General features: G+C 38.1%; 1 protein-coding gene across 11 annotated transcripts in view; it reads right to left on the bottom strand.

Annotated features, from left to right (window-relative positions):
* Positions 1-9958: 9958 nt before the first annotated feature.
* Positions 9959-27936, bottom strand: part of NAV3 (neuron navigator 3) — an 859499-nt gene continuing 841521 nt past the window's right edge. For 10 of the 11 annotated variants that reach the window (XM_075066761.1, XM_075066765.1, XM_032798946.2 and 7 more), the window contains 10 exons: positions 25538-25635; positions 24394-24489; positions 23944-24112; positions 22938-23173; positions 19917-20071; positions 18783-18854; positions 18108-18304; positions 17231-17349; positions 14811-15014; positions 9959-12564 (listed from right to left, as the gene is read on the bottom strand). In XM_075066761.1, coding sequence (XP_074922862.1) covers positions 12445-12564; positions 14811-15014; positions 17231-17349; positions 18108-18304; positions 18783-18854; positions 19917-20071; positions 22938-23173; positions 23944-24112; positions 24394-24489; positions 25538-25635 — 1466 coding nt within the window. In that variant the 3' untranslated portion in view covers positions 9959-12444. Of the gene's footprint in view, positions 12565-14810; positions 15015-17230; positions 17350-18107; positions 18305-18782; positions 18855-19916; positions 20072-22937; positions 23174-23943; positions 24113-24393; positions 24490-25537; positions 25636-27936 lie in introns of those variants that run through there. The other variant, XM_032798953.2, reaches the window with a different exon arrangement.

Below are 27936 nucleotides of genomic sequence, written 5' to 3'. Positions count from 1 at the left end.
TCCCAGAGTTTTGAGTTTCTCTTTTCCATGCTGCTAAATTATTTTCAGTTTCTGACTCTGGAATCTTTCTATTTCTGCTGCTCCTTTAGAGCTGGGGTGACCAGAATTGAGCACAGTATGCCAGATGAAGGTGTCTCATTTATTAGTATGTTAGAATCTCATTATACATGTAATTTTCTATTCCATTCCTTATACATTTCAACATCGTATTTGGCTTTTTTTGACTGCCACTTCAAATTAAGCAGAGGACTCCATTGAAAGGTCTATATGGATGATTGGGTTGTGTTTTTTCCCCCTATGTGTTTACAATTAATTTAGAACGTAGTGAAAGGTCTGAATAATTAAATGTATTTCCTCCAATAGCCCAGGGGTTGGCAACCTTTCAGAAGTGGTGTGCTGAGTCTTCATTTATTCACTCTAATTTAAGGTTTTGCATGCCAGTGATACATTTTAACATTTTTAGAAGGTCTCTTTCTATAAGTCTATAACATATAACTAAACTATTGTTGTATTTAAAGTAAATAAGGTTTTTAAAATGTCTAAGAAGCTTCATTTAAAATTAAATTAAAATGCAGAGCTCCCCGACCGGTGGCCAGGACCCGGGCAGTGTGAGTGGCGCTGAAAATCAGCTCACATACCATCTTCAGCATGTGTGCCGTAGGTTGTCTACACCTGCAATAGCCATTACCTTGCATTTGATGACACTGAATTTCATCTGTCATCATACTGCCCATTCATCACATTTTTTAAAGTCCATTTGAAATTCTTAATGCTTCTCTAGTTCTTCACTAACCAAACTAATGTTGCAAATGTTGCCAACTCACCATTCATCCCTTCTCCAGCTCATTAATAAATATATTAAGCAACACTAGTCCTACTAATCGTCTCTCTTATGGCCATTCTGTGGACAGAGCAGTTCTGTTTATAAAGCCATCAACCTGTCAAATCTCACAGGCACTACATTCACTTGAATTTTGAAAAAGTAAACTCTTAATGTCAGCCATGTTGAATTTTCCCCCAAGAATTTCATTCATCCACCTCACACACATCGCTACATAAAGTATCAGTGTTAGTGACCATAGGGTGCAATTAGTATCCTTCTTGCAATGTCTCTGAAAATTTGGAGAAGAAAAAGGCAACTCACCAACTGTGGATGGTGGATTACTGCAAAGAGCAGAATCTTTTGACTCCGGTTCCTACATCACTTAAGCACTTTTGAAAATTTTATCCTAGCCCTTTAAATAAATAGAGAAACGTTTTCAAATTCAAAGCAGACAGACTTCAGGCCAATTTGCCTCTGCCCATATTTTTGGCCATTCTGCCTGGGTAAACTGAGGAAATGGCAAGGGCTGATTGGAAAAAATGTAATTAAAACTTTTTTAAATGAAAAAAATGGCTTTTCAACAGACAAAAAAGATTTGAAGAACCATTTGTATTGTTAGAAATTTTCCAATTTTCTGACACAATAATTTGAAATGATTTTTTAAAAATTTGTTTTCAACAGATTCAAAATGAAAGTTTTCATATCAAACCAGATTGATAAAAAAATGCTCTGAAAATTTTCAGACAGAATGAAAAATGTTCAATTTCATTTGAAATTTTTCATGTCACATCATTCCTATTTTTCAAATCATCCCCAGAAATCAGTCATCCCCCATCATATAGTTCTGAGCACTTGCACCGAAGAGACACAGTCCTTTTAGAAAGCAGCTACCCTTTTTACCACCAGGTCAAAATAAGATGCCAGCTGTTATTTCCAGCTCAGTTACTGATATCTTAAGCTACCTAGGAGCTATGGTTTAGGAGCTCAGCATACTGATCACACTACAAAAATAACCATGTTTAAATGTGTTTGTGGCACAGTCATCTTATGATTTTTTTTTCTATCTACATAGGCCAACAAAAGAAGTATGTACAATAACACAAACCTATTTCACACCTATATTTAAACATGGCTATTTTTGTAACACACTGCTTGATAAGAGCTGGTATAAATTTCATCTCTTAACCTCTCAAAATCTGTTCATCTTTGATGCCAAAAATCTAATGCCTTCTCCCCGGCTCCATCCCCAAACATAGACAACAAACTGTTTATTAGTTTCTACTCTGTATCATTTCTCTCTAAATGGCTTCTGTGACCTTTAGGATTTTGTAGTTGCTGTTGAAAAAAAATTAACCTGCTGACAGCTTACATTGAAATTGACTCGTGATATAATATTTCCCCTCAAAAGAGCTGGTTATAAGAGAAATGCCAATCAACCCTAGAAGCTGTCACGTATTAGAAATATCTTGAGCACACAGGCTTATGCATTAAAATGTCCTTAGGATGCTATGTGCACTCTACTGACTTTAATGATGTTACGATCCTATTCAGTCCTTACCATAAGGCTTACTCAGCTTTGTAAACTGCTTTAAGATCTGCACAAAAAAGTGCTATACAGGTGCTAAATAATAATATATTGCATCATTGACAGCTTCTGAAAGTACTTTCCATGTTTGCTGAACACAAACAGCTACTTATCAAACATCACTATAGTAACTTGACTGTTTCTAATTTTCATTCAAAATGCTGGGCTCTTGTTCACTTTCAAGATGTGCTGCATGTGTTGGGTGGAAAGCTTTTCTCCCATAGCTTGGGCCACGGGAAATTTTATCAAAACCCTGGCTATGCAAAAGTCAACACTTCAGGACAATAAAAGAACCTAGTATTTTGGTGGGCAGCTGGGGGTTATGGTAAGGCCAACTGCTGAATCCTCCTTTCCATATTGTGCCACTGATATTTAATACGAGCTCTCCTTTACATCAGGAATTTCTGCTTAAATCAATAGCACAATATGGCCCTTGATGCATATTTTAGTATCAGCAATTGCTGAAGCAATGCTCTTGTTCTGGTCCCATCACCTCAGCCGTTCATTTATGTTTCATGTCAGTTAGAAATAGCCAATTCAGAAGCCTCACAAAATTATGGCTTATGCAGTGACTCAGTTACAGTTACCTATAATACTAGTATTTGTACCAGTCTGATATACAGCAGAGGCTGACAAACAATTGAACCACACACATGTTCTCCTACTATGTAAACTTTCTTTCAGAGTACCTGTAACATATGCCACCATTTATCTGTATTCTTTCTGGTAGAAGTAACCTCTTGCTCTAGAACTACACATAGGATTTTATAATGTTTTATTGCTACCACCTCCACTGCTGCATAGTGAGAGGCCTGTTATCCAGCTGGATTAATAGCATAGCCTGAGGTTTTTAGCTGACTTCAGAGGATATATCTGAATTAGCAGTATAGGATCTGGTTTAAATCGGTGCCTGCATGTACAATTAAACTACAATTCCTGGGTGTAAGATCTCTCCAAAAAAACCCCTGTGGGTCAAATCCTGCCTATTCTCCTCAGTGAGAGGTTTGACTGAGTAAATATTGCAGGATTTGGGGTTTGATTTGGGAAGACACTTCATCTTATGTGTAATTCCATCCTTATATTCAAGATGTAAGGATGTGTCTAAAGTTAAGTTCATTTAATTTTCCTTGGGACTTAATCATGTATTTAAATGCTGTCTCAATTTTCCAGAATGGAGACCTTAATCCGGTGAATTCATGAAGACACTAATTTTGATTTTCTTAATTACTATGCCTGTAGGGCAACTCAGCACTTATTTAAGAGGTTACAAATAATATTGAGTCCATTAGTCATGGGGGAGTGAAATGTTAATAGCTTTGCTTAGTTTATGCAACTTTTAATTTTGGCCTTTTCCTTCATGGTGAATGAAATTATTTACCTGCAAAAAGCAATTAAAAATTAATAAAAGAAGAATGATTTAAATGCAAATTTGATTGGAGTGCACAATACAATCAATTCATATTACAAAACAATTGGTAAAAGAAGCAACTTACTTCAAGATGATTTACATATCTGTAAAGGATTTGCAAGCATTTATGTTGCAAACTTGATAGACAGAATCAGGAGTTTAGATGAAGGAAAGACTTAGTCCCTCAGCCTCAGACTATGGAATCTTTATTGTTGCAATATTATTTGTAATAGTTATTTTAAAATTGTATTTGGCTAGATTTGTGATCTGGAATATAGAGGAAGTGTTAGTCTAAAGTTTGAACTTGGCTTTACATCAAGGCTATTCTTCTGTTAAAATGTTCTTAAAGAAATATTCAAAAGTATTGGTTTACTTACAGATACATAGGCAGAGAGAACTATATATTTAAAATATCTAACAATAGGCTTCGCTTGTAGAAATAGAACTAAAGAAAAGTCAAATATTTGTAATGATAAAGGATTGCATAGCACTCTCTGGATAACATCCCAGCACTCTCTGCAACATGAGTTAGGCATTTGGCAAGTAGCATTTTCCCAAAGTCTCAGAATAACTTAATTAAGAATAAAAAAAGTCGATGGCTTTATTAATCTGAAGAAAATATGTACAACTCTTTCTTTAAAATTCCAGGTGTAACATTCTAGCAGAATAAATGGAAAAAGTAATTGGACACTGAGTTCTTAGTAAGGTTTATCTCTCAGTTGCACCTGATTCTTAAAGTGGTCTAAAAATATCTCTGGAATAACCTAGACTGGAAATTCATTTGTTTATTACAAAATTTTAATGATCAGATAACTTGTTCAGAATAATCTATAATGCTTCCCTCTCCAGCAGCTGCCTTGTTTGCTTCAGAGATTGCTAGCTTTTTTGGCTGGCTCTGCCAGCCATCCCACTTTGACCCTTCCCTGATGGTGCCAAGTAACTTCACTCTTTCGAGAAATCTCAATTTAGGTCCCAGTCTAGCAAAGCAGTTTAGCATTTCCTCAGTTTTAAGCACATGCTTAAGTTCTGTTGAAGTCACTGGGCCTTGAACATGCGTTTAAAGTTTGCCTCCTGGTTAAGTGTTTTGTTGAATAGGGATGGGTTGCTGAATCGAGGCTTTAACCATGTCCCAAACAAACCATATTATTTCACAACTTAATATGATAATTTATTGAAAATGCTCACGAGATTGGAAAGCTATAGGAAACATTATAAAGTGCTTGTGACATTGTTGGCACTGTAATAATAGCAGCAGCAATGTATGTCCAGTAAATTAACCTCACATAATGTCTAGATTTGTCCTCCACTATTTTTGTTGCAAATCTTGGTCATTTTTAAACTTGGTACATGGAGGGCCTTTTAAGTGGGCTTCCTGTAGGGCAGAGAACATAGGATTTCTTGTAGATATTGGTTGAATTGAAATATAAATGCTGAGACACAGTTAACTTGGGCTAAGTGGGCCTTTTCTTTACATGTGATTTTCTTGTACAGCTAATAGTTGTTCTGGTGTCTATTTCTTTGTTCTTTCAGAGTCCATCCATGTAGGATGGCACAATAAAGTCATTCTTGTTGGTTATATGTCACCGTACCAATCCATTTTAATTCTTGCCATTTACCACTCATCTTACTTTTCAGATGCTTCATTTCATTGTCTGTACTTTTCTTTTTCTAAATTATAACGTCTGATTTAATAAAGAAGTATTCACGAAACAAGTACCTGCACAGACAAAAGGCAGTCAAAGTATTATTTCATTTATGAAACTTGAGTGCAGTAAAGCCCAGCTTTTAGCAAGAATGTGATCACTCATTGCTATTTATCAGTGTTTATTGAAGATTTTAGTTGAATTAAGAACAAGGAAAATGAAATTTAGTGCAGAAAGGAGGTCATATAGTCTAGGCCTTAGTTAATTTATCTTTTATGACAGAGTCCATCTTCTGCTGCTGGTATTGTTCCATAGAAAAACATTTGACTCCTGAAAGTGCATCTGCAGCTGTAGCATGGACTAACTTACTGGTAGCATTTAATTTGTGTTCCATTATTCAGTCATCAAGAAAGAAGTGCATGCTGAGAAATGCTATGTTTATTTAATAATAGCATAAACAGTAGTTTGGATAGGCAGAACCAATTGCACTAGTACTTAGCTGGGAATACTATACCATTAGCTCAGAAACTGTTGTCTAAAAATCTCTGTCACTGGACTACAGGGATTCATCAGTCAACTCTCCAGATGAATGCTAATAAGGAGATAAATTGATGCTCTATTCGCACGCAGTTTGGCAATTCAATATGGTAGTATGTTCCCTTAGCTCATGTATGTGGGATAACTTGCAACAGTGATATCATATTTCCTTTTTATAATATATTATTGTTTATAGGCTTGAAGTGTAATTAAGCATTTTCATTTTGTTTTGGCTGCAAATGAATTTTAAATTTCTAGTTTGGATGAGGGATTAGGTTCTCACTTACATGCAGGCCCTTTTATACCACTCTGGCAGCCTAAAAAATCTTTAAAGTGCATGTAAATGTAATGTATGCTCAATTTAAGGACTCTTTACACTACCAGAGCAGAGTAAGGAGACCACAGAGTAAAGGTGAATCTGGCTTTAGGAGATTAATCACCACCATCTTTAGATTGCCAACCAATTTTTTATTTAAAAAAACCGTCTGTGTTCTTGTATGTGAGCTCCTATTTTAACTAGATACATGTTAATGGACACTAAAGCTATATAAACTCACAGACTTTAAGGCTACAAAGGATCATCATGATCATTTGGTCCAACCTCCTGCACATTGCAGACCACAGAACCTCACTCACCCACTCCCTGTAGTAGGCTGATAACTTTTGGCTGAGCTACTGATGTCCTCAAATCTTGATTTAAAGACTTCAAGTTACAGAGAACCCACCATTTATTTTAGGTCAAACCAGCAAGTATGTAGTGCCCCATACTGCAAAGGAAAGGGAACCTCCCCCGTCCTGGGGGGGAAATCCTTCCTGACCCCAAACATTAAATAAATTAGACCCACGATCCAGACACCTGGGAAAGAATTCTCCATAATAACGCAGAGCCCTCCTCCTCTAGTCTCATCATCAGCAGTTGGACATATTTACCAACAGTAGTTGTGGATAGGCCACATGCCACTGTAGGCAATTTTATTATATCATCCCGTCTATAAACACATCAAGCTCAGTCTTAAAGAAATTAGGTATTTTTGTCCCCTCTACTCCCCTTGGAAGACTGTTCCAGAAGTTCACTCCTCTGATGGTTAGAAACCTTCTTCCAAATATCAAGCATAAACTTGGTGATGACCAGTTTATATCTATTCTTGTACCAGCTTTAACCCCCTAACTTAAATAACTCCTCTCTTTCCCTGCTGTTTATCCCTCCGATGTATCTATAGAACACAATCATATCTCCCCTCATCCTTGTTTTGTTAGGTTAAACAAAACAAGCTTCTTAAATCTCCTCTCATAAGGTAGGGTCTCGAGTCTTCTGATCATCCTTGTAGCCCATCTCTGCACCTATTCTAGTTCAAATTTATGTTTCTTAAACATGGGACACCAAAATTGCACACAATATTCCAGATGAGGTCTCACCAGTGCCTTGTGTAATGGTAATAACATTTCCATATCTCTACAGGAAATACCTTACCTGACGCATCTTCGGATTGCATCAGACTTTTTAAAGGATCAGCGTTCACATCGCACTCCGTTAGTATCTGGCCCATCCCAGGGAATGATATAACCAGCAGATCAAAGTGGGTGATGAATCTTGGTCACGTGCTGAAGAAGATGGCTGCATCATACTGAAAGCTCAGACATCCTGTGATCGATTAATGCACCCAGGTTATTCTCCTCCTCTGCTGCTTCCAACTGATAGATCCCCAGTTTACAGCAAAAATTCTTGTTGTTAGTCCTTAAGTACATGACCTTGCACTTTGCACTATTAAATTTCATCCTATTTCTATTATTCCAGTTCTCAAGGTCATTCAGATTTTCTTGTAGGATATTCCGGTCCATATGGGCAATATTTCCCAACTTTGTGTCATCTGCAAATTTTATTAACACACTCTCACTTTTTGTGCTAGAATCATTAATGAAAATGGTAAATGATTGGTCCTAAAACCAATCCTTGAGGAACTCCACTAATAACCTCCCTGCACCTGGATATTTCACATTTATAGTCTCCCCTTTAACCAATTCATTGCTCCCCTTTTGATTCTCATCCCTATTTTCTCCAGTTTAACTAATAATTTTCTGTAGCAAATGCTTTATATTTGTTACTTGTTCAGTCTGATTGCATCAGAGCACCAAAACTTGCTGCATTATATCAAAGATAACTCAGTTTTGGAGACAGTGGGGAAGTTAAAAAGTTTGTGAGAGCTCACCCTGGAAAAAAGACATTTTTATAAAGGAGAATCATCATTTTCCTATGTGGCACCCTTGTTTTCAGAATTTCACATTTCTTCTTAGAAACATGCAAGGTTAAATTACATCAAACAGTTGTCTTACACATAAAAACTGGTCTGACTTTTCTAAGTAGAATCTACCTTGAATTTTATGACAAAACTGATTATATACCCATGTTGTTATATATATTTAGACGTCTATAAGGAATTTGAGTTAGTCCCACATGACATTCTTATAGTCAGTTCAATATTAAATGGATTAAAAACTGGTTAACTGATAGATCTCAAAAAATAACTGTAAATGGGAAATCATCAGAATCATCCGGCATGTTCCAGGTGGGGTCTAGCAGGAATCTCTTCTTTGCCAAATGCTATTCAATATCTTTGTCAAAGTGCTGGAGAAAAATACAAAATTATCGCTGGTACAATTTGCAGGTAACAGAAAAAATTATTGGAGTGGTAAATAATGATGGTGTAAATTATATAGAATTATCTGGATCCTTTGGTAAGGCAGGCTCTTGTAATAACATGTGTTTTAATACAAATGCAAGGTCATAAATTTAGGACCAAAGAATGTAGGTTATGTTTACAGACTGGGACACAGTATCCTGGAATGCAGTGATACTGAAAAGGATTTAGGGGAATAATGTGACTTAGGTGATGCTGTGCCTAAGGGAACAAACATGAACCTTGGATGCATAAGGAGAAGAATAGCAAGTAGTAGCAAGGAGATGGTATTATCTTTACAGATGGCATTAGTAAGACTGATACTTGAATATTTTGTCCAGTTCTGATGTCTAGACTTCAAGCAGGATGTTGACCAATTGGAAAGTCTTCAAAAAATTGCTACAAGAATTTTTGAACGTCTGGAAGATAATACCTTATAGTGACACACTAAAGAAGCTTAATCTATTTAATTTATCCAAGAGGAAGTTAAGAGGTGACGATCATGAAAAATGTGGAAGAAATTTCCGATAGTAGGTTGCTCTTTAATCTAACAGAAAAAGGCATAATGAGGTCCAGTGGTTAGAAGCTGAAGCTACACAATTCAGACTGGCAATAAAGCACACATTTTTAAATAGTGAGAATCATTAACCATTAGAACAACGTATCTGCGGATGTGGTGGATTCTCCATCACTTAAAGTTTTATATCAAACTGGATGTATTTCTAAAAGATATGTTATAGCTCAAATAGAAGTTATGGCCATGATGCAGAAATTATTAGGTTAGGTTCTGTAGCCTGGGTTATACAGAAGTCCAGGTTAGATGATCACAATGGTCCCTTTTGGCCTTAAAATCTATGATTTTATGAGAATTGAAATATAATGAATTTTCACTGACCATCACTGACTTCAATGAAACTACAGTGATTTATACCTGCTAAGGATGTAACCCTAAAATTGTATATACTATAGGAACAATTTTACACAGATGAAACCAGTAGTGTTGCACTTGAATAAAACTGGTGGAGAATCAGGCCCTTAGATTGTTCCTGAACTACTTCACCACTCTGTTTTGGATTTGTGCCTCGAAGTTGTCATTCAAAAGCAGCAAAAGGATCACCGGAACTAGAGAGAATACATGCTTTCGTTCTTATAAAGATTAGTTATGCAGTACAAATGGAAGGAAAATTACTTCCTTCCATTTGCCATTTTGTTTACATATTTTACCTTTCAAATACAACCCAATCATTCAGTATTCCTGATTGCAAAGACACCAGACCGCACTTTCAATAAATAATTCCACTTTAATGTCAAAGTAATAATTTAGACAGATACAGTGTGAACACCTGCAAAAAAATATATGCAAGCTGGTTTACAAGCTAGAGGAACAATAAACCAATAAAAATACATCATCCAGTTAAGTCCGATGACACCAAATACTTATTATTAGGGCTTTACAAAGACTACAAAACTTTTCAGATGATTTATTTCACTGTTTCTGTCTATTTACATGATATGTTACATCGAAAATGTACAAAATATAAAATGTATACAGACAAATGTTTCACAAACAATTTTTAAGTTGTAAACTAGGTGGACTCACTGAGATGTATTGCAGGAAGTTTTGTACATGGTAATATTGTGTGTGTTTGTGTCTAAAATGGCAGGAAAGGATTTGCAAATTTGTTCAGAACACATATATAACAAAGAGCAGCTGGGTTTTTAGTCAGCTGTCAGATACATGTGCTGATGTTTTACAATAAAAATCGATCTAAGTTTTGGGGCTCCACATCAGTCTGACTACATTCTACATGCATAAAATCAATTAGAGTTTGTATTAGGGCAATAGCACCGTGTAGGGACCGCTAGATTCACTGATGCAGCTCAGTACCATTGAAAACTGCATTGATTTCTTTGCCTTTGTTTTACAGCAAATGACCACAGGGTGGCCACAAAGAGTTAGTAGCACCAATTACACATCCTGAAGGTAACATCCATTTATGTGTACCGTACATATACACAATGCCATAGCCCTTGGATTTTTTTTTTTTAATTATTTTATCCAGTTGTCTCTTGTGGCAATAGCATTTCCAATTATTGATCACTTTTTTAATGCAATCTGTTTGTAGCCTGCCATGACAGATGCACTTAAAATTTCATTTTTTGCCCCCAAAAATGTATCATCTCAATATTCAAATTGAAACATGCTCACTCTAGAATTGATAGCTCCTGCATAGTTATAACAACTGTAAATACAGGACAAACACACAAGGTTAAAAACAGCTTTTAAGGTTTGCATTCTGTATTTGTTTGCAACATTGAGGAAATCTCAGTAAGTGTAACATCTCAACACCAACAGGATAAAATACAATTTCTTGTTTGTTTGTTCTGATTTGTGCAAGGCTTTTTATATTTACAATACCCACCCAGTAGACTGTGCAAAACCAACCCACTTTTACAGTATAAACTCTTCCTCTTCCACAGTGGACATCACTGCTTCAGTGTTCTTTAATGCTATTTTTTTCATGTACAACAATATCAATCAAAACAACATGCTTAAAACTAGAAGAAGAAAAAACAAAAACAAATATTTGTGCTCATGCTGCATCAAGTGCATCCAGCTCTGCTGGATAAGAATTCGAAACATCCTTCAAAAACTCCATTCCACAGGACTGAATGGATCTGGGTCAGCTTTCTCAGTTTTTAGGTGATAGTGGAAGTGGGTTCTGGGTTTCTTGTATATTTATGAGGGAAGGCAGAGCAATCTATTCACAAGATAAAAATACTATATAGCAACTGTTCTTTCTCCTATCCATTTCTTAAAAAATCATGATATACAGATATGAGGCTACTGTGTTAACTGACGTTATTTCGGTAGTAAATGAAAACAAAACAGTGTAAATTACCAATGGTTTAGGAATTAAACGAACCGTAAAACTGTTCTAGAAATCTGTTTTAAGGCAGTGAAACAGCACCATAGGAAATGTTCCTTCTTCCACTGAAAAGGCTCAAACAAATGAAGCCCTAAAAAGCCTTTAGTCAGTGTTGGTTAATAATTGGTATAAAACTGTAGAGGAGTGGGTAGGTGGTTAAAAAAGACCTTTGTGGTAAAAACAACTTTATAAAATCGGTGACTTGTACACTAAAAACTTCATGGAGAGTGTCACTGTGACCATGGCAATTAAGAATTAAATTGGCACTTATCCAGCATATCACAGTAGTGTTTTCTGGTGATAGCACAATACTGTTTGTGCTTACTGAGTTACTATCAACATCTTTGATTCATTTTGGAATGGGCAGTAGTGTACGACAAACACTACTGTAGTCCTGTGACCAGCACCATGTGGCACAACAGAGGTTAGAAGAGGATCAGAACCCTGCATTGCTAATGCAGCACCTCAGAGAAAAGTAAAGGAAAAAACAAAACGTTTGTACTGTAAGCTTTGAGAGAGAGAGAGAGAGAGAGAGAGAGGAAAAACAAAAAAAAAGGTTCCAGTTTGGCTAACACATGTGCAATCTGCTTAGTTGCCCTCCATTTAGGGCCCTTTCCAGTTGATTAATGGAGTCTTACTTGGCTCCACTGCTATTGAAATGCCTTGAAATTAAACAAATTCAAGCTTTCCACTTCGATTTTAATTCCTGACTTTGCAGAGTTAAGCCTCCTGCCCACCTACAACATACTGCTCTTGTTCAGGGACCTCAGTGTGCTGCTTTAATCCTGGCAGAAGTTAGTGGCAATAGATTTTACTATAATCCTCTATCCAGGATCGTCCCCTCTAGAGAGTTGATTCAAGAGAAGAATCCAAAATATCATCATGGTGGCTGGTGCTATCACTGTCACAGCTTTGCGCACTCGAGTAATTGGCTGCTTCTTGGAGCCTCATTAGCATGTTCATCTGAAAAAGAAGGTAAAGACATGTTTATATAATCACTGTAGATTTAATGCAGCAGGGGCTATGTCAAAAATTGGGACCCAGAGGGAGAGAAATGGCAAAATGATTTCAGAACGGGCAAAACAGCAGTGGCTCCTCCTGGCTGCCACCCCTTGCCCAGCCTTCAGTTCTTTAAATGAAAGCATGAGTGTAAAGGTCTAATAAGCCAAAGGGATATAATAACTCTGCAATTCAGTGCTGTGAATAGCTGCAGCTGCAACACAGACAGGCAAAGGAAACAGTATCACAGCTGGACATCTGGGCCCGTATTTGGAGACAGTCAAGCCTCCAATAATGTTTTGGCTGCTGTAGGCAGAATAAATTGGAAAAGCAACTGCAAACATGATCACACGAACGCACACCCTCTGAGAGAGAGAGAGAGCGTGTGGGGAGGTGGACTGTAGCCAGCTGCTACAAACAAGAGCACCATCTGCTGCTCAAGAGCTGACCTCAGCAAAAGGAACAGTAACCGAAAACAGCAGACCATAGTCCTGAGGAAAGGGGAAGCATAACATAATTCACTTGGGTATTATTGGAGCCTGTAGCACATTTGATAAACCAGCAGCAGCCAATGCCTGCCCTAGAAAATTGCTCAGATTCTTGACGACAAACTCGGTATAATGACGATAATTTTATTCATAAAGCAGCACTCATGACAAGGTCCTCAGAGCACTGAAAAACATTAGCCCAATTTTAAGACAGTGCCACATTTTAGGAGAACAGTTCAGACTCCTTGTAACAAAAAATACGCAATGAAAGGTAAGAAGAGGGAAGGTATTTTATTTGTGTGAACCCTTTTCAAGTTTGCTAAGGAATACTTGAATGTCTATACTCTGTGGCTACACCATTCACAGATAATTCTGTCAGCTTTGAACATTGTACTGGTGATACCACGAAGCAGCTTTAAGCTCCAAATTCAATGTGCGTGTTATATACCCTACGTAGGAGACAAATACTCATGTGTGTGCATGTGTGTTACAGTCTATGTATGAGACAAATTCTGAAATGCCTTGTTATCTCATACAGGATTAATGGGCCTGATTCATCACCACTGAAATCAGTATTAGCCCTCCCACTGGCTTCATGGATGCAGGTTCAAGCCTATGTGCAGTGAAGATGCCACACTTTTGCTACATGGGGGATGGGGGAGGGTCCAGACAGCAAAGATTCATTATGGTGGGACACTACTTCTGCACTACAGTCTTAGCCATTTCCACACACTGCTATGTGGAAGGGATAGCGAATGGGCTGGGAGTGTGGTCAGAAGATTCACTCACAGTGCAACTCCTAAAGGGTCAAAGGACCAGTCCTATATTTGTCAGGTGGGAAACAGTGAGTCACATAGGCTAATTCCCTACATTATCTGGAGATTCACGGTCTGATTTCTGGGAGATGAACATCCTGAGCACTTGTGGGGATTCAGAAGTAATCTCTTTAACACCAATGTAGTTCAGAGCATTTTCTCCAGAGAAGGTCCCTTTTCTTTGGGTTTTCTCCTTTTCTCAGAATACCACCCCCAGCGTAACTGCAATGAGGTTCTCTATATTTACATTATGAATGATAACAAAGGCAGTCTACAGAGTGAGATTTATAAAATAATAGTACCATAGTATGGTTGATATAATATACCGTTAGCACGGAACATAATAGTAAATCTAAACATCCGCGGTCATATTTAAATAAAACAATGCATTACATGTGTTGTCTTGTAATGATTTTGCCTGACTTTTTTCCCTATATAGTAAGCAGTGATGCAATAATAAGTTATGCTGAGATATTCCTATGAATGGGAAGAAGGATCTTCAACTCCCTGTTCTGCTACTGTGTGTGCGAGACCTTGGGTAAGTCACTTAATCTCAGTTCCTCAGTTCCCCATCTGTAAAATGGAGGTAATATCTACCAACTATACAGGGTGTTTTGAGGGTCAGTTGATTCATGCGTGTGAAGTGCTCAGCTAGTACAATGATGAGGGTCATGCAAGCACCTAGATGATGGGAAATACATACAATGAAATTACTGAGATTTTCAAATTGTAACATGAGGGTGATGCTTTCTATTCGAATACTTTCTCCTGCTTTTCTTCTTTTTGATATAAATTGTAATTAAATAAATTAAATATATAATGGACCAGTTAACTGGTATATTCTTTATGTTTCAAATTCTAGGTTGAAACACAGACTACAAAGGAAAGCAAAAAGCTTCGTTCTTACCAAGGGATCCCCTTCGGTGTCACTTTGTGGAATGTGCTTGGAGGTTGTTCCTTCTTGTGCAGATACGTAACCCTCAAACCCAACGTCTTCTGGTCGTAACTGAAGTAATGATGGCCATTCATGCTGCACAGGTGCAGAGCTCCACGGGTAAGTATCTGCTACCCATTTTGAGGGATCCTCCCATGGCGCTCTTTTACCATACATCTAAATTATGGATATAATATATTTAGTTATTTAGACTGTGTGCTTTTCAACACATTACTATTTATAATACCAGACAAATTAAATCAAACGTATCTAAACAACTTTTGCAGCAGAGACTCAACTTTCAAAATTGCTCAGCACCATCAGCAATGGTCTGAAGCTCAGAAGAGCTCACTTCCAACAGGCACCTAAATGAAATAACCACGTATTTAACAGTGCTTCACACCTAACAACCCCTAATGAGAACAAAAAGAAATTGAGAACAGTAGAAGCTACAAGTTTTGATAAAATGTGAAGTGGAACTTTGGGAAAGGAGAGAGAAATATAACAAGAAGTTGTTTGCGAGGTAGTTGGAAAGTACAAACCGATTTTTAAGTGACATTATTTTCATGCATCTTGCAAAGAATAGGAAATAGAAACTGAGATGTTCCATTTATACAGGGCTTATAAAAGCTGTAGCAGAACAATAAGCAAGCCTCTTTAATCTTGAGTAGGGAGTACCTTCAATAGGTGAAGAGAAGAAATTCACCTAGCTCCTTTTATCTCCAGCTTACTCAGAGAGTCCTATTTTCTCTGAGTGCCACAGTGATCTTTTTCAGACTCAGATGATCTTGGTCCTATTGCTTCTTATAAGAACATTTATTTTCTGTATAGTGTAGGCCCAGCAGTATGAAAAAAAAAAAGCAAGTCTGTAGGACTTCTGTGTATTATTATGTTGTTGTTAAATAATTCAGAATGTCTAAGAACTGGGCTGGATTGCGGCAAACCAATAATTTCTTCTGCAGGCTGCCATCTTGTGCTCCAGAAATGAAGTTTTTGTTTAAAAAGAGTCTGTAGCCCTCATGGTTGTGAAAATGAATTGAACTACTCCTGTTGATATCAAGTTTATTTTTGTTTTAACTCTGCAGTTTAATGAGGACAGTTTAAATATTAACTATTTCACTGCTTATTAATGTACTCAAGAAACAAAAGACATAACCATATTATGAAGATGACTCATTTGAATGTCTCAAGTGGGTGGGACTTGGCATGTGGGCGAAGCATGAGAGAATACCACTATTTTTTTTCCTTATTAGTTTCCCGCTGGTCTAAATAAGCCGCACTAATCTGGGTGTGACTGTGCCTATCAGATGTTTGGTACTCTATCTCAGTTAGTTCAAGCAGTTTTAGAAAACAGAGATGCTTCAATAATGCAAGATTTCAAACCTCACCCTATGAAGCAGAAATGTCACCAGTGTTGGCGGTATCACTAGATTAATTTTTGGCCAAAGTTACCTTTCTATACCATATTGTTCACAGTGTTTCTGTAGCCTTGTTGGACCCAGGATATTAGAGAGACAAGGTAGATGAGATAATACCTTTTATTGGACCAACTTCTGTTGGTGAGAGACACAAACTTTTGAGCTACATAGAGCTCTTCTTCAGAATTCTAAATTCCTCATTCTTTTCAGAGCATTCAAAGTTGTAGTGAACAAAAAGAGAACAAATGTAAAGGGGCCAAATAGAAAATGGAAAAAAATCAGGTAGAAAGATTACTCCAAGAAAGTGGGGAATAGCTAGGACATAGAAAGAAAAGAGAAGCAAAAATGCCACAGACAAGATGGGAATAAGAGAGACATTAGAGCAGATGGAAACTCAGGGAGCAGTAAGACAAAAGAGAGTCAGATTCTCATGTCCACCAGCCCTTGGTGCAAAGTGCCTTAAATTGGCTGAAGAAGCCCAATGGAAAATAACCATAGCGTGGGGGAACTGTCTCCTGCAACAGTTGCAGTCCACGACCTTGGTGTATGCAGAAAGATGGGTTACACTGGGAAGACTTATGGGTCGGATAGGAGCGGGTGTGGTGGACATCTCTGCTATGCCTGTTCGTCCACTAGTATAAAGCCCTTGAGGTCCTTCCCCTGTGCAGCCCTCACTTGCAATGAATGTGGTGACCCTGAATTCCTCCTCTTCATTACATACAAGTGAAGAGAAGAACAAGAGTGTATCCCTCTGTCACAGACAAGCATGATCTCAAGAAAAGCCAAATCATGCATCAGGAAGTGCAGGACAAAAGGGGTCTGGCACTTCTAGAATTCTACCCCCTTGTTTTGTCACTGTGGCACAACACATCATTCTGACACATTTCTGAAACGTATCCCAGAAAAAGCTTACAAAAACAACACGAAATGATGCTTTCGCTTTTGAAGCAAGACACAGTGTTTCTACATACATACCTGAAGTCCCTCTCTCACGGCCTCCAGAAGATATGGCACCAAAGAATAGTTCCAAAGGTCTGTGAACCACACTCTGGAGCCATCAACATCCATGGGGCAGGGGAGGAAAAGGCGAGGACCTGGGAAGAATAGTTTTTTGTTAAATAACATGAACTGTGAGAGAAAAAAATCACCACAAAATGTAAGGGAAGATGACTACCGTGGCAAACTTGAATAAAGAGAATGTTTATCCAGCACTACAATTTGGCTAGTACTGAGTATAGTTTTATGTTATTAAAAAATTAGAGTCCTTCTACCCCTTTTCTAAGGCCTGAACTATATTGGAACGTTTTAGTGGCAAAGTTAAAGGGATGTGATATTTTGCCAGCATATCTATGCCATCATAAGCCTTATTGAAGACAAGGTTACACCAAGAGAAAAATGCTTATGCCATTATAATTTATTTCACTTTGGTGAATCCAAATTAGCTGTATCATCACAAGCTCTTTTATTCCAGTGTAACTGTGTCTACATTAACTATACTACATTGATAAACAGCAAAGCTTTTAAGTGTAGACGTGGCGTTAATGTGGAGATTCTTAGTACAAGTCAACGTTTCCATGGCAAACACTGTATATGAAACTCTTTAGTCAAGTAGTAAGGATGGAAATCACAGGAGAACAGATTTCCTCGTACCATTTCCATTACTTTCTTGTTTCAGTCAGGTTGGCAAGGCATGTTTCCCATGGTGATTTAATGCTTTCAGTATCAGCTTAAACATAAGATTTTATAAAGTCAATTCAATTTCTACAAACTTTATGAAAGGTTCAGGCTTTATCCTTATTTCACTCTGCTGGCTGAGAAAAGGCTAGCAGCACATTGCCTTGCAAGGACTCACCAATGGTCACATCTGAGGAGCTGTGCGTTTCTAAAAAGCTGTTGAGATGATGCCATGTCTTAGGGATCCAGTCAATAATCTTGATGAGGTCATTATTGCGCATGTTCCTTTCTATTTCTGTCTCAATCAGTTTCCTTCTGAGATACCTGCCCAGGAAACCTTTTACTGGTTCTGTGTGATTAGCACATAGCACCCACCTAATGTGAGAAGAGAAAACATCAGATAATCATACAACGAATAAACATTGCCTTCCATCTTAAACACAGAAACAATGGCATAGTGTTTAATGCTGGTTATCTACTAAAATAAAAGTCAATTCTAATAATAAATCGTAAAGATCTATTTAGTCCATATCACAAGGGTGATCTCAGTGCCTGTGCTTCCTTAGCCAATGGTAGTTCAGTATGTTATAAGGTGGGCATATTACTACAATCTGGAACGCCCAGCTGCCATGGCAGGAGGAGTAGCAAGAATGATATTCTGTCTGTTTTGCCATGCAGAAAAGTGCCACACAGATAGGTGTCATTAAGGGAAAGGGGGAAGAGGCAAACAACTGTAGAGTGTGATTAAATTCAAGATAGGTGTTGGAGGATGAGCTGGAATTAAAGGAAGAAAGGCTGAGAGGCCTGCACAGGGGAAAACAGACACATTTAAAGACAAAGACAGTGTATTTACCTGAAATTGTGATGCAGCTCTAGATTTGGTGATGAAGTAACCCCTTGGTTCATTGTTCCAATAATATAGGGACTAAAAAGAGAAAAGTAATACATTTAGTAGGAAGCATCACTGCCACAGAATCCATCCAGGAGGTAGTTCAGAAAATATTCTTTATTTTTAGCTTGCCCCGAGTCATCTTTGATAAAAGAAAGTGCAGATGCTGTTTAGTCTCAAATTCCAGCGATTTCTGGCCAGACTTATTTTTAGTATATTTGTTCTTGCATTTTTTTTCCTTTTCATACTTACATTTTACTAGTCGTCATAAGCACTAAAACTAAATAAAGCAAAAGAGTGCTCATATACCTCATTATCTGTGGCTGTTTAGTAGTTTTAATTCCGGGAACCAGTGAATCTTAGGAGCACTGGGCCATAATACACAAATATTTTATGAAGGGAAGCCCCTACCACGGGCACTTTTATAGCAGAAATAGGCTGATTAATAGGCAGCTAGCAGTTTTCAAATACCTTAATTACTTTTTATTCTTTTTTGACCATGAAAGACAGCCAGTCAATCACATTCTCCTTTGGTACTATGTCTAAATAACTTTTCCAGTCTTCTACAGCCAGGTAAATTTTTGGCTCACAGTATAGCTGTTGGAAACAGGAGGTCTACCACAGAAACAGCAACTACTGTATAGCATACTCCATGGGTCCATATTGTATCCAGGAAAACACCTTATGGATAACTACCATTATGCATCTGTTGTTACCCTCCCACAAGCTCTAGGATCTTCCCCTGGAACTAATATGCCTGTGTTCCATGACACAGATGTGTTCTATAGCGGTGGAAGGGGTTAAGATCCTGATTCAGCAAAGAATTTAAGTACGTGCTTAACTTTAAGCATATATTTAAATGTCATTAAAGTCAGAGGGTGTTAAAATATGCTTTAAGTGAAGAACATACAAATGCTTGGCTGAATCGGGATGGAATTACCCACATATTTTAAGTTAAGCACATGCTTAAGTACTTTGCTGAATCGGGATATAAGAGATACAAGGGTTCCCTATAACATATTTCATCATATCACACTAATAAAGAGCTTGTAATTGTTTTAAGCACAGAAGGAAGGAAAATGAAGAGCTGCTACCTACCATGTATTATATTTACAATTGAGGAAACCATTGAAGATATCACTCAAAGAACCAATATGGTGGAGGTTATCAAGAATTATTACTACAGGGAGATCAGCATCACTGTTGTCAGCACTGCACTGCTCAGCCAGGTTAGCTAGGTATTGACGCAGATCCTTCAGCAAAAGAAAACAAATAAAACAGGGAAGTAAAATGCATTTAGTCACAGTAGGGAGAGATTTTCAAAGGCACAAAGGGGAGTTAAGAAATTTCCCCCAATGCTTATATCTCAGCTGAGTTCCCATAACCCCAAAGACTTGTCTCTCAGCCAGGGCAAAACTGAAGTTTCAGCTGTATATAGAGAAAATATATAGCTGACATGGTGTTGTGAAAACAAAAATGTAGGTAAGTCTCACTAAAGGTAAGGTAATAAAGTTTGTGTCCTGCTATCCCAAGGATACATTTCTCAGCAATCCCGCAATAAAAGACTCTATATTCCATTACCAATAGGCTAAGCTATTTCATTCACATAGTAGTCCCGCACTTTTAGGAACACCAAATTAACTCAATTCAAACAAGAGATTGTTACCTCATCTAGTTCACTGCTCCCATTCCCTCAGATTTCTGCCCATCATCTTCATCCCCTCACAGACCACCTGTTCAACCCTTTGAGGCTGCTGTGTCACATGCCACAATAAAGTGTATTGCTTACGTTTATTTCTCTCTGTCAGCTAGCTACCGGGAGAGTAATGGTGGCTTTGGGGTTGGGGAAGAATGGTCTGTAATCATGAGAATTTATTTTGCTCTTCATGGTTTATTGTTCCTCAATCTCCTGGCTAGTCCAGCTTTTCAGCTGTCCCTTGTGTGCAGTCTACAGTATAGCACACAGCACAGCAACGAGAGCATGGTTCAGCCTGCATTTTCCTGGGATAGGGATTTTTCATTTCCCCCATGACTCAGAATTTGCCCGAGTGATTTCACAAGATTGGTACACAGTCTCTCGACAATCCTTGTTGTGAATCCTTGGCACTTTGGACAGAAATCTTATTTTCATTATACTGGATCAGTGATCACAAAATTGTATTTTTTTAAAGTAGAAACATGTTATTTGTTGCTTTGGGAAAGTTCTTGTTTGATTGTATAAATATATTAGGCTTTTTCTGACCAGGTGCCTTGAGGGAAAATCACGAGTTTCTTCCTAGTTTAGCATTGTAGCACCATCTGTATTGTTCAAGCACACATGACAAGGATTTATTTTTTCTTTCTTACAGACTGTAAGGCAGGTTTGGCACATGTGCCGAAGGCGGCATGTGAGCTGATTTTCAGTGGCACTCACACAGCCCGGGTCCTGGCCATGGGCCTGGGAGGTCTCTGCATTTTAATTTAATTTTAAATTAAGCTTCTTAAACATTTTAAAAAACATATTTACTTTACATACAACAATAGTTTAGTTATATATTATAGACTTAGAGAAAGAGCCCTTCTAAAAACGTTAAAATGTATTACTGGCACACGAAACCTTAAATTAGAGTGAATAAATGAAGACTTGGCACACCACTTCGGAAGGATTGCTGACCCCTGCTATAAGGTTTACTTGTCAAATAATCTTAACACAAAATAAAGAAAAAAATGAAGGAAAAATACACAACTACACTTGCCAGTGAGCCAGCAAAGCAACTTTTTTGTGAATCACTCACATTATATATTCTACGTATATAATTCTGATAAATTTGAGCACTTCTCTGTCAGAGTGAATGATATCACAAATCATTTGCATAAAGGGAATGAAAATAGATGTTTATGACAGAATATTTCTCTTATCCCCTCTATGCAGGGGCAGCTCTATGTACACCTCTACCTCGATATAACGCGACCCGATATAACACGAATTCGGATATAACGCGGTAAAGCAGTGCTCCGGGGGGGAGGGGGTGCACTCTGGCGGATCAAATCAAGTTCGATATAATGCGGTTTCACCTATAACACGGCAAGATTTTTTGGCTCCCGAGGACAGCGTTATATCGAGGTCGAGGTGTATTTTGCTGCCCCAAGAACGGCAGTCAGGCAGCTTTCAGCGGTGTTCTTGTGGGAGGTTCGCTGGTAATGCGGATTCAGCGGCGTGCCTGCACCTTCGGCATATCTGCCGCTGAATTGCCGCCGAAACCATGGGACTGGCAGACCTCCCGCAGGCATGCCACCAAAGGCAGCCTGACTGCTGCCCTCACGGAGACCGGCACACCTTCCCCCGCAGCTTGCCACTTCAGGTACATGCTTGGTGCGCTGGTGCCTAGAGCTGCCCCTGCCTCTATGGTCTGTGTGGACTTTCTTCTCAATCTATGCTAACAGCGCTGCATGCTCAACACAAAACTCTTAGAAAAAATATTGATTTTCTGATTATTTTTTTTTGGTGTAGCAACCAATTTACACGCCCTATTTAGAGTACCAGGTAGCTTGTGAGTTACTTGTTAGTAATTTGGTTATTCTGTGAATACCTTGGCAATCTGAGGTATATAGTTAATTCAACCTGCATGTTGTCTGAAGCAGGGACTAAATACTGTATTATCAGCACCACTACTATAGAATTCAGGAGAAAACAGCAGCAACCAGAACCTATGTAGTGCTAAGCAAGGAATTGAACCCAAGTGCCAATCCAATGCCCTGTGCACTAGATCACCCTTTCCACTCCCATCCAGTAATTTTGGGCTACCATTTTCACTATCAAAATGCAAGTCAGACTAGCACTATATTGTACAGCTAATGTCTTCAGAGAGAGAAGTTACTGGAACTCCATGGACTAGAGTTAAAATGGCATTTTATTCTGCCTTTATCAGCCTGTGAAGTGGAAGTCCTACAAGTGCCCCAAAATTCAGTTCTTCTGCACAATATCACGATGCACCACTCAGATTACAAAGAGCTGTGGCTGCATGTTTCAATCACTATAGGAAAATACAAAACCCAGGGAATTGTGTAAATTAGCAAGTCTAACTTTTGCTCATCACTACAAATCAGGCAACAAATTTGTCATTTTTAAGTGTAACTTACCTTGCTTGATTTGTGATCTACATTAAAAGTAGCAATTGCATCCTCAGTTTTTTTCCTGCCCAATTTAGTTGTTATGTATTCAGCCAGTCTGTTGGCTAAATAGGTCTTTCCAGTGCCACTGGGTCCTGACAGGATGATTCTGTGATGCTCCATCAGTAAATTAAAGTACCGTTGGGTAATTGGCTTAGGAATTAGTGTATCAAACACAAAACTGTCCAAACTGTTTTCTTCTACTCCTGGGAATAAAAGAAAAAAATAACTTGTCTCCATTCAAGGTGATATCTAAAATAAGCATAAATTCAGCATGGTGTCTGCTAACATCCATGCCATGCTGAGAGCAGGTAAATGCTCCTATCTTATAATCCTATCTTCTCCAGGGTTTGAATACCGTTGGAATTGCACAGATACCTCCTAAGGGGCAAAAAGATAAAACAGCAGCAGCATCACCACCATAAGTAGATGGGTGGGAGCAACAAAATCAAAGTAAATGTGAAGAGAAGGTTCAGTGAAGCAGAGATGTGTGTTTCAAATGTTAAAGGCATTTAAGATAAAAAGGTCGAAGTGACAGCAACAAGGGTTACCAGCAGAAAGATATCACATCAAATGACGCGGTCCTTTTGAAGGCCCCCAACACAGAAAAAACCCTACGTCTCTTTGAAATGTTTAAAGTCCCTATTGTGGAGCAAGATGGCTTAGAAACAGTTCTGAATGGAATTCTTGAATTTTGTCCCTCATCTCTATTAAAACCATTTGTCCTTTGCTGTGACTTTAAAGTCAGTGAGAGAAGAGAAATATTTTTCTCATTATTTAATATTTATACTTCTACAGCACATGAAGCCTGAATGTGCTAAATACTATACAACACATTCGAAGAACTTACCTAACAAATGACTTCCTGTGCTGGACACGTGGTGAGAATAAGTCAGGTTTAAATGATAAATAGAGGGGTTGGGAGGGATATAATAAAGAAGAGAAAAATATCTGAAATACATAGTTGCGGTTTTACCTTTCAGGTTCACGGTGATCATGTTATTATCTCCAACCAGATATCCACAAGGCAGCAGTTCAGGCACTTCCAGGCTATGGGCTCTGATTAAATCCCCTATAGAGTAGCTAGCAATACAATCGGAGCTTAAACCCAGGCTAGTAGCTGGATCCACTCGGAAGATATATTCCTAAAATTATAAATACATGCAAGATATAAAAGTATGCATGGTCATCTCACGTGAGACAAGTTATTAAAACACATACTTTAGTGTAGGTGGAGTCTCATTTAAAGAAGATTCAGATCTATGCATTACAGAGAAGCATATGTAAACTTAAAAAAGAGCAAAAGCATTAACTTAGGCTATATGAAAAAAATGAATTAGGCAAGTCAAAACTAACCAAGTAGGGAGAGTTTATGGGAGACAAAGAATATGGAATTAACTGATAAACCAACTTTTAAATGCCCCACCTTAAAGAGACGTCTAATTACTCCATCTAAAACGTCCCATTTGGTTTTCCCACTAACCCCAATGGATCCTATCAAATAGGCCTGCGTCTTTTGATCCTATAAAGAGAAAGAGAGAGAATTCACAAACCGGGCTAAAATTGGAGGAAATCAGTTTGCCACATGCATTTAAAGTTCTCTAAGTTACAATGCTACAACTTAGTAATTAACACATACAAATAGGTATAAGTAATGTTAAGGTGGACACTTCAGTCTTACTTCACGCCATTGTCCACCTATTATTTTAATTATATTGTCATATATGTGGAAATAAAGTACATTATACAGATCACACAGCTCTAAGGTTTCTCCTGTATTTAGGGTTACATGCATGAGTTAAACATCAGTGGCTGGCATTTGCTTCATGGGGTAGTACAAAGCTGCCTTATCGCAGGGCAGGATCTCGGCCTAGCAGTATAAAAATATTGAATTGTGACCAAGTAAGCTCCTATCCCTTCACACTGAGTCACTTAAATTCAAAGCAGTCATACTGATTTCTTTTCTTTAAGAAATCTACGGTTGAAACTATATTATAAATTTTTGATTTTGAGCTAATATTTTTAGCTTAGTTGTTTGGGACCATCTGTGCAAAAGTGATGTAGACTTGTGGTGGCACCTGAGCGATAAAAATAAAGTAAGACTCACTGTATACAAATACAGGTTACACTATATTAGAAAGATTTTTGGAACACAAAACATCAGATCATGAGGATATGATTCAAAATTGATTAATTCGGACATCTCAATTTTGTCCATGTGAGGAGCATACTTGCAGCTTGCCTAGAGCTATACCTAAATTACAATGACCACCCCTTTTAACAGAAGCCCATCTGAAGAGACTACAGGTCCCAGTATGTAATACTCCAACTTAAACTTAGTCTGTCTGAGCCTTCATAAAAGCAGCAATGGGTCATAATGTAGAAGATTGTGGGGACTGCATTTGACAATGCCTGGATTAGATAAAAATATAAGAAGAAAAGATAAAAGAAAAAGAGTGTATGTGAATGCTTGACTTTCAGTCCCTGACTGAAAATAGTGCAAATAGCTCAACTATAATGGTGGTATTTACTATATCTGTGATTCTAGGACTACAGGAAAATGAATGTACCTTGGATCGACCATAGCCCTTACTTATGGTGACTACAATTTTAACACTGTGGCCTTCTTTGGGGAGGGCTCCATCTGTGACATCATCCAGTAAAATATCTACAACACAGGAAGCAAACATATATTATAGAATGTGATTAATCTAAGAAGAGATAGATATAAGCTTTGTTTTACTCATTTTAATGTTTGTTGGAAGGTCTTTTAGTAAGAAAGGCTGCTATAACAACAATATGCAGTATGGTCACTTTAATTGCTGTTAGAAATGAAAAAGTAATGATTTGTCAGCTGATGTAGGCAATCATTCCTAATAAGCTTTGGTTGTGTGTATCCTGAGTTGAGGCCCTATACATTCCGTTAGCTATAATACATTTTTTTTCCTTGCTTTTCTTACTGGAGTGTGTTCAAAACTACCATGGATTCATGTGACAACCTAGTTTAAACCTCATATTATGTAGAAACATAACCTTTGGATATCCACCTTTCCCTTTAAAATGCTGTCAGCTGAAAAATAGCAAATCTTGAAGCCAAAACTCTTGCTGCTATGAGCCCACTGGGTTTTACCTTCCCTTCCCAACAGACTTTACCTTATACCGATGAAGCATAGTTACATGGAAGAGTCCATCTTTCCTCATGATGCAGCTTCTAGAGCTGCATTCCCTTGCTATTCTTTTCATGTCATCAACTTCCTTGATCTGAAGGAAGAGGAATTTGCCCAGGAAACTGCTTTGTATTCAGTCTGGACTCACTCAGTGTCCAGCCACTTCTCTGATGATAGGGTGTAATTCAGGACTTAACAGAGGTCTTGGAGGTAGAGAGAATCTCCATCTTCCCCTAGACATCTGTTTCCTGACCTACCCCTTCACCAGTTCCTTCAACAGAGCTCCTGATAGGTGCTGAGGCCATAATATTCCTGCAAGGAACCCAAACTGCCCTTTCCCCACAATATTTTTTTAGCATAGCATGAAGGCTTCCACTCGTGGGGGCTTTTCACTAACTGTCTGAATAATTCAAAATCTCCATTCTCCCCCATTCTAGCTTGCCTTGCCAACGGAGCAGACTCCAGTTAGGGCTTCATTAGGCTTCATAAGCCTCAGGTGTTGCAGCCCTCAAGCATGCTTAACTGGACCATAGCTCCAGAGCCTCTGGTTAATAACCTCTTGGTCTCTACAGAAGTACCAGAAGATTTGATGGTGGAAACTTCCCACACTTGCAAGCTTCTTGCTGCTATAGCAAAATGATATGCAGTGTTTAGACTGGAATGGGTACACGTTTGAGTGGGATCTTCCTCCCCTCCATGTGCCTCAGACTTGTTGGTTCTTATAATCAGAAGTAATCAGATTGCATACTAGAAGAGTATGCATAAATAGCACACACAGAATTATACACAGTCTATAGTATTTTTTTGCCTTTTCTGACTTAATAGAACTTTAGATTTAGTCAGAAACAAGAGATCTTGAGCTGCAATTTCAGGATCTATTCATGAAAAAATTTCTAAGTTTAGTACTATTAAATGGACCACTGCTCTGGTATTGGGGGCTCCCTCCCATAGAGTAAGGGTGGGGGGAAAGCACAATAAGACTTTTCCTTCCTGGTACTGAATGAATGTGTTTGCAGTAGAAGAAATACTTCATGCCATGTCCAGGGACAACACAGCCTCATCTATTCAGTGAGTTAATTCAAGCAATAAAATGGCTGGCGTGTAAAGAAAAACATGCTGATTTTCATATAAAATATAAAATTAAACCAGAAGAGAGGCTCAAATACCCATGTAATCAATGACTGGCAAGATACTAGGACTGACTGCCAACTCAAATTATTGTCAGGCAGTTTGGCACATCCCCAGCTGTACTATTGCCCAGACTCCATCTATAATTATTAGCCACACTGTCATTGCTTCCAGAGATTGCATTATACTTTCTACAGATTTGCATTACTGATGGTTTCTCTGCTTCTGCTATGCTCATCGTTTTAACAGTTGAGACAGTACTCCTGTTTCTTGGCCACTGTATGCAATGAGTGCAGAAAGAGTACAGTGGGGAGATTGGGATTATCTATTCTCAGACACTACAGTATTGTATAATGTGTGAATGTTCAGAATTTAAATCCTGGTTGCTTTTCTACATGGGGATTCCCACAGAAGTCAATAAGAGGATTTAGTGAGCAGAGCAGGATTGGACTGATCTGCTAAATGGACTGATCTGGACCTGACTGTTTACAGAAAGAAAGAAGGTCATCCCAACCTGGACTACAAATCTACATTCTACAACAAATTACTCGAATCTAACTCTAAACAGAGTCCACTTTCCTTCCTGATTGCAGAAATGGTACATCTTTAAGGAATCCGTAGGAAATGAACAATATAATATCTGTAGATAAAAGGGAAAGTTTTAGCAACTACTC

This window comes from Chelonoidis abingdonii, chromosome 1 (genome assembly GCF_003597395.2).
Source record: "Chelonoidis abingdonii isolate Lonesome George chromosome 1, CheloAbing_2.0, whole genome shotgun sequence".
Classification (NCBI taxonomy): Eukaryota; Metazoa; Chordata; order Testudines; family Testudinidae; genus Chelonoidis; species Chelonoidis abingdonii.
The sequence above is the reverse complement of the archived record's forward strand: the minus strand, read 5'-3'. Positions and strand labels throughout refer to the sequence as shown.